This window comes from Oncorhynchus kisutch, linkage group LG13, assembly GCF_002021735.2.
Source record: "Oncorhynchus kisutch isolate 150728-3 linkage group LG13, Okis_V2, whole genome shotgun sequence".
In the NCBI taxonomy this organism is placed as follows: domain Eukaryota; kingdom Metazoa; phylum Chordata; class Actinopteri; order Salmoniformes; family Salmonidae; genus Oncorhynchus; species Oncorhynchus kisutch.
In genome coordinates this window covers 59,472,750-59,481,019 of record NC_034186.2, presented here as the reverse complement: position 1 = coordinate 59,481,019, position 8,270 = coordinate 59,472,750, and the positions used below count along the sequence as shown (strand labels likewise).

Sequence of the window (8,270 nt, the reverse complement as noted above, 5' to 3'; positions counted from 1 at the left end):
ATTTCCCTATATGAACTGTTACTCAGTAAAATCTTTGCAATTGTTGAATGTTGCATTTGTACTTTATTTGGTATTTTTAGGTCAGAGAGCATGTATTGTATTTGCTGCACCCAAAAATGTATAGTATGTAGAGAGCAACACCCAGTTAAATATACAAACATCACAAGCGTTCTTGACAGGTTAATGATGGTAAAGGTGATATGACATTGAAAGACATGACCTGGGTGCTTGGTTTCAGCATATTCTCTCATTGCATTTTAAGTGTGTTGCAGATTTTTTTTTAAATACTATTCTCATAAATGTACCTACCCACTTTCTATGTGCCCTCTAGACATACTGTATTTCAGCCTTTTAGGGATAGAGGGAATCGGTTTGGAAAAAACGAATTACACCTTGACTATGACAGACATTTGTTTATTAGCAATGATACACAGTCAATTCAGTGATTTATTGGTTTATTAATCAAAGTTAACGAGATCTTGATATAAAGTCAAGTCATTAGCATAATCCAATAATCTTATTGAGGGTGACAGGTAGCCTAGTGGTTAGAGCATTAGGCCAGTAACTGAAAGGTTTCTGGATTGAGTCCCCGAGTTGATAAGGTAAAAATCTGTCGTCCTGAGCAAGGCAGTTAACCCACTGTTCCCTGGGTGCCGTGGATGTTGATTAAGGCAGCCCCCCACACCTCTCCGATGCAGAGGGGTTGATTTAAATGCGGAAGGCATTCAGTTGTGCAACTGACTAGGTTTCCACTTTATTTGTTAGGGACCTTTCTGAACACCCAAAGGCACCTTGCATCATGATAAGGTGTACAAAATGATTTCCAATTGTATTATGTCAGTTGCCAACAAGTCATGCATTCCATTTTTAAAGAAATGCCTCTGACCTCAGAGCAGATAGTTATTATGCAAAGGATAAATCCTTCTTTGTTAACTGAATTTATACAACAGGATTTGGTCATACACACTAAACAGTCATTATTGTGGCCCAGACACATTGGCTAGACAGACCCCACAGGCAAAGTCTTCAAAGGCTAATTAATCTGACTGACAAAAGTGCATCTAGAACAAACTCAAGGAAGACTATTTGCCATTGTGAGCTCCCTAATTGGTGTATCATTCCAAACAAAGAAATGCATCCACTCATATGCAGTCAACGCCATCCATAATTGTTCTTTTATTTACACTAGTATTTACAGAGCGCTTCTCGTTTCTTTGTGGAGGGCTGCAGAGTGGAGAAACTACACCCCATGCGCTTACAAATGCATATTTACCTGTAAGCTTCTCAATGCTGGTTTCTGGATGCATTGTTGTTCTGCATCTATTGTGTAATATTGACAGCCTCTGCATCATTAGTAGTGAAAAAAACGGTGAGCCAACCACAGTCACGAATGTAGCCCGGCGTTGGCCCTATAAAAGGAAAAAGAACAGCATCAAGCGCCACTCAACCTCTTGAAGACCCATGAGCAGGTAAGCCTCTTCGCTCTGCAAGAATTACAGATCTTTGCAGCATTAACTATTCGAGAACATGCAAGTTAAAATATTAATCCATCAGTCTCCATGATGTGCAAAGGCTAGTCTTGATTCTCAAAGGATTGCCTATTTTCATTGTTTAGTACATTTTTCGCTTATGGCTATCAATGTGAATATGTTAGTGAGAAAAGACAAAAGTTGGTGTTAAAATACAGTAACAAAAATGCAATAGATACTTTCATACAGTTGTGCAAAGGTTCTGACAACAGGTCAATTAAGGCAAGGTACTCCATTCTGATCATGTGGATTCTTATTCTAGATAGGTGCAGTGTCTCTCTCCTGGATTTCAGACACAATGTTTGCGTTATTGGTTTGCATCCTGACACTGCACGATGTGTACTCTGCATGCAATGTGGTAAGTACTCCTACTAATTACTGAAAAGAAAACCACATATGTAATATGGAACAGTACATTAGATGTGAGGCCAATTACATGTTAAAGTATTTATGAAAGATCTGACTCTTTCTGATTCTTTCCCTTGGGCCATCTCCTACTGCTGTGCCCACAGTCACGTAAGTACAATGCCTTGCGGACATTCTAACACAGTGTCCAGTGAAAGTCTACACACCCCTTGCTGCCGTAACATTTAAAAAGCGATTCATTTTCATATGTTCCACAACAGAGCTACACGACCGACTCCAGATTTTAAAAGTGAAAGACAGTTGTAGAACATTCTCCAAATCAATTCTAAATTAAATGAAAATGTCTTGATTGCATATGTCTTGACATCCCAGAGTTCATACTTGGTTGAAGCACCTTTGGCAGCCCTTAAAAGCATTGAATCATTTTGAATAAGATTCGACCAACTTCGCACAACTCTTAGGGCAACATGTATTCATTGTTTTGTCAAAATTGCTAAAGCTCAGTAATTTTGGCTGGGTATCAATGATGGACAGCAATATTCACACCTTTTTTAAGGAGATTTAATTCAGGATTGAGACTGGACCATTCAGGAACAAGTAAACACCTCTTGGAAAGCCATTCAGGTGTGTCTTTGGCATTAAAAAAGTTATAATGTTACTGTAGAAAAAAAAACTACCTCAGGGTTAGTATTATGGTGGCAGATTCATGTTTTGGTAAAGCTTGTCATCGGTCTGGGGAGTTTGTCAATTTCAAAATAAATATGAAAGCCGCAAAGCCCAGGTAAATATTGACCAAAAAATCCCCTCCTCAGTCTTCTGAAAACCCTGGGATAGAGTTGTATTTTTCAGTGAGACAATTATACCTAACCTTATGTCAAAGACACACCCGAATGGATTTCCAAAAGGTGTTGTGTCGCCGAGTGGTCTGGACTCAGTCCTGACATAAATTTACTTGAAAAGAGGTTTAAATATGCTTTCCATCAATGATACCCAACCAAATTTACTGCGCTTGAGCAATTCTGACAAAATATAATTGGCATATGCTGCCCTAAGAGTTGTGCACAGTCGGTAGAATGTTATTCTAAATGATTTACATCTGTAATGGCTGCTCCACCAAGTATTAACTCTGGGGTGTGAAGACATACTCAAAAACAAAACATATATATTTTTTTGTTGTAGTGTGTTTACATTTTCTATAACTTCATTTGACTTCAGAAAGGTGGAGTAGGTTGAGTAGATCTGTACTGTAGGAGAACACCCCCCCCCCTGCAATTAATCCCTTTCAATTTCATGCAGCAAAACGTGAAGACTTTGCAAACGGTGTGCACTTTCACTATCCTCTACCAACATGATTCTAAACTATTTCAACTGGATTTATTCATTACAGACAATGTTTAATTCATCACGTGCTGTTTTTCAAAAGAAAGTGGATTGATTTGGGACTCATAATCAAGATGTTGGAAAATACATTAGGAGTAAATAGTTGCTTTGTATTATGGTTTAGTGAAGAATTTACCTGTGGGGTAAGTAATGTGCATATAATCCCACAATATAATATGTGTGTGTGTGTGTGTGTGTGTGTAGAAATGTGCCCAGACAGCACAGTAGTTCAGGCTGAGATCCTTAACCAGCACAACGCCTTCCGGAGAGCGGTTACGCCAACTGCTAGAGACATGCTCAAGATGGTACGCTTTCATGATTCATATACTTTCCATCAGTAACAACCTCAGAATCAATGTTTCCAACATAGTATCCCCCAAAATCCATCGTAAAGAGTATAATCCCTGATATGTAATTCATAGAGCAGCCCTATGGTATACTCCTTGGACACTAGTATGTGGATGTCAGTCTTGTGGATGGCATTATTCTAGAGTTTTTTGTATCTGATCTGCAGAACTGGAGCGAGGAGGCAGCGGCCAGTGCTCAGGCTTGGGTTGACACCTGCTCCATGACTCATGGCCCACCCAGCAGTCGCATGCTTGGCGGTACGTTTTCCCCTTTGTCTCTCCTTGACATCTCCTGTTCGTCCCCTGCTGTAGAGCAAACTAAGACAAATATATTTGATTGATTCATGCAACTCAAGACTTTCGCTGCAATGGTATCAATGTGAGCGCAATCTTGAGCTCAAATATATTTGGAAAGTCATGATTATGGTAGCTTACCTGGTATCTTATATTTGTTGACATCTTATATCCTGCATTGAAATACATTTTCGTCAACTGTTCCAGTTTGATTTCATTGTTACCCACCGACAGTATGTAGCAAACTTTTCCATGCATGCTTTACTTATGAACAGACTACGAAATGGGTGAGAACCTGTTCATGTCCTCCGCTTCGAGGAATTGGACTCAAGTCGTTACAGCCTGGCACAGTGAGGTCAGAGATTACTCCTATCCCAATGGATCTATCAATGGTAAACCCATCGGCCACTACACACAGGTAACATTCATCTTATGTGCAGATACATTATGACATGAAGTGCCTTCAGAAAGTATTCAGACCCCTTGACATTTTTCACATTTTGTTAGCCTTATTCTAAAATGGATTAAATAAAACAACTTCCTCCACACACAATACCCCATCATGACTAAGCGAAAACAGTATTATTTATTTTTATTTTGCACATTTATTAAAAACAAAAAACAGAAATACCTTATTTGAATAAGTATTCAGACCCTTTGCTATGAGACTTGAAAACAGGATGCACCTGAGCTCAATTTTCATGGATCATCCTTGAGATGTTTCTACAACTTGATTGGAGTCCACCTGTGGTAAATTCAATTGATTGGACATGATTTGGAAAGGCACACACCTGTCTATATAAGGTCCCACAGTTGACAGTGCATGTCAGAGCAAAAACTAAGCCATCAGGTCGAAGGAATTATCTGAGAGCCCCGAGACAGGATTGTGTCAAGGCACAGATCTGGGGAAGGGTACCAAAAAATGTCTGCAAGTCCCCAAGAACACAGTGGCCTCCATCATTCTTAAATGGAAGAAGTTCGGAACCACCAAGACTCCTCCGAGATCTCTCCACCCGGCCAAACTGAGCAATCAGGGGAGAAGGGCCATGGTCAGAGAGGTGACCAAGAACCTGATGGTCACTCTGACAGAGCTCCAGAGTTCCTCTGTGGAGATGGGAGAACCTTCCAGAAGGACAACTATCTCTGCAGCACTCCACCAATAAGGCCTTTATGGTAGAGTGGCCAGACAGAAACCACTCCTCAATAAAAAGACACATGAAAGCCCGCTATGAGTTTGCCAAAAGGCACCTAAAGGACTCTCAGACCATGAGATACAAGATTCTCTGGTCTGATGAAACCAAGATTGAACTATTTGGCCTGAACGCCTAGCGTCACACCTGGAGGAAAACTGGTGCCATCCATACGGTGAAGCATGGTGGTGGTGTCAGCATCATGCTGTGATGATGTTTTTCAGCGGCAGGGACTGGGAGACTAGTCAGGATCGAGGAAAGATGAACGGAGCAAAGTACAATGGGATCCTTGATGAAAGCCTGCTCCAGAGCGCTCAGGACCTCAGAACCTCTGAACAGATTCGACCACACCCAAAACAGAGTGCACAGCAACAACACTATGCAGTCTTAACACGGGACCTTTAGGTACAAAAGGACCCGCAATGGACTATGTTGTATTTTTATACATTTTACATGTCCACCACTAATTAGGGTCAGATAGGAAACACACACCAAAACTACAGTTCATATTCTGTCACATACATTTTCAGGGATATTTAATTGCATATACTTGTTGACACCAAAGGAGTATACTTACAAAATAGATTACTAACTCATTGACATTTCTTTGAGTAGCAAAGAAAATTTCAGTCATTGTATTGTACATACACTGAGTATACCAAACATTCCTAATATTGAGTTGCCCCCCCCCCACAAACTGGTGCATCTGGCACCTACTACCATAGCCCATTCAATGACACTTTCCCATTCACCCTCTGAATGGCACACATACACAATCCATGTCTCAATTTTCTCAGGGCTTAAAAATCTTTCTTTAACCGGTCTCCTTCACTTCATCTATGCTGATTGAAGTGGATTTAACAAGTGACATCAATAAGGGATCATTGCTTTCACCTGGATTCACCTGGTCAGTATATGTCATGGAAAGAGCAGGTGTTCTTCGTTCTTAACATTTTGTATACCGGTACTGTATATTGTTATGGACCATTATGCTACACCTGCAATAACATCTGCTAAATATGTTCATGTGACCAAGAGGTGCGTAGTTACCGACAAGTGTGATTATGGTTATTTGCCAATGAAACTCTGATAACACTAAACTGCGTTTCCTTTCATATAGGTGGTTTGGAACAGTTCGTACAAGGTTGGCTGTGGTGTGGCCTTGTGTCCTGGCTCAGTCTACTTCTATGGATGCCAATACTACAGAGCGTATGTTGCACCAATCGCACCCAAAATGCACCTAACACCTGTGTACAATTTCAGCCTATTTACTGTAACTGGTATTGGAAGGCAGGCATCATCCAGGAATCATTCCAATACTTTGGTTAACAGGGGAAACTACAAAGGAGTGGCTCCATACAAGGAAGGAGCTACATGTGCTGACTGCCCCAACTCCTGCGAAAATAAGCTTTGCAGTAAGTACCAGACAGGGTGAAAACACATGCCTGCCGTCTAAAATCTTACCAATATGACTCAGCAATGTTAGTGATGCCTTTTAAAAACATGTTCACACACGGGTTCAATGTACAATAATCACCAAATGTAAACTGTCAATATACAATGAATTGACTGCCAATGTGTCTTCTCGTGTGTCATTTCAGCCAATCCCTGTCCTTACGTAAACAAGTATGCCAACTGTGCCGCCATGAAAAAGCAGGCCGGGTGCAGCAACTCTTTGGTGTACGCCTGGTGTCCCGCCCTCTGCCTGTGCACCTCCAAAATAACATGAAACCACCAGGTCTCTTCAAAATGGTCCACTGAAAGATAACTTTGAATGATTCCTCTGTTGTTTCCTTGTCTATGAGAAGAAAAAAAGAAAAAAACATATACACCTGGTTGATCTATCTACTGTACTTCTGGTGAAGTCAGTTCATTTGAAAAATACTAACTGTCACTAATAATATCTTAATTATCACTGTAGGTCTAAGGTACAGTTAAAACCTTAAAACATTATTCTTATTCTGGGGGTAACATAAGGTGTCTAACCTATAGTAACTAATGATAGTTGGAAGCAGAGCCATTTATGTTGTTCCCTTTCATTGATTTCAATGTCTTCATACCAATTTGACCTCCCAAAAAATCCGTATTTGATTTGCATGCAAGTTGAATAGGAATATCTTCTACATTTTGAGAAGGCAATATTTCCATCAGTTACTGTAACAGTGAACATTTTGACACTTAAATTTCTGCTAATAAACTACACAGTAATGTGGTTATACAGAACAGTAATACCTCAACACATTTAACTTTAAGTTGATTCAGGGCATTATTTGATGTTTGATGAAATGCAAGGAATGCTGCTCGTAACTTTCTCTATCAAAATTAAATGTTTTCATGTGACAGCATTATATAACCCTTATTATTTTCCTCAATCACATTAAACGATCATGAAGATTCATTCATGGACTCTGTGTTAATGGTTTTACAATCCCCAAAGCGCAACATTTTCTTATGATTTTAAATGGGAAACTGAGGTGATGGAAATAGATCCAAAAGGCCTCAGTAACAGGTCACTATCAGATAGTCAGTGTCACCACCAGATGCCTCTGTTGTACAACAGTCAATTATGTATCAGAATAACTATTTGCAGGCTTGATACACACCGTCCCTTCTCATGTCCCTTACAACATCCTGGAACTGATCAATATGTCTTTTTAACAATTGATTTATGTGAACGAATCCTTAATCAGGAACACGACACATGACTTTAATAAGAACCCTGAGAAGGCAACACAAGGTGGAACTGGCACACTGATATAGAGGTAAGGTATTCCGCAGTATATTTAAGGTCTGGAAATTGATGCAAAAAGGTTACATTTAACTGTTTATGGTCATGTCTCATGTGTAGGCTACATAGACTTCAGCAATGCATACCCTCCTGCACATAAACTCAGACATGGTTAACTTTGACTAAAATATTAGAATGTAAACTGTAAGGATCCTTTTTAAATAGCTAAAGAGAATAAGAGATGCTACAAGCAAAACAATGAATTATACTGTTATCTATTTCAATAACTCTATAGGCTATGCTATTGAAGGAACATATAGTCTTCTGTTGATAATTTACATAAATACAGCATATTGATAACGTCTCAGATTGACATTTTTCAGACTGTAAAATGCTATATTTTTTTACCCAGGAAATCTTTTGGATTGACACAATC

The 8,270-nt window shown here is 39.6% G+C and overlaps 1 protein-coding gene across 1 annotated transcript; it reads left to right on the top strand.

The window, feature by feature from the left end:
- The first annotated feature begins 1,445 nt into the window (after positions 1–1,445).
- On the top strand, positions 1,446–7,504 carry LOC109901468 (cysteine-rich venom protein TEL1). Its single transcript, XM_020497467.2, has 9 exons — positions 1,446–1,469; positions 1,792–1,887; positions 2,042–2,045; positions 3,480–3,580; positions 3,790–3,880; positions 4,192–4,334; positions 6,227–6,315; positions 6,439–6,521; positions 6,708–7,504. Exons 2-9 carry the CDS (start codon positions 1,828–1,830, stop codon positions 6,833–6,835), a joined length of 699 nt encoding a protein of 232 aa, XP_020353056.1. The 5' UTR covers positions 1,446–1,469; positions 1,792–1,827; the 3' UTR covers positions 6,836–7,504.
- The last annotated feature ends 766 nt before the right edge of the window (positions 7,505–8,270 follow it).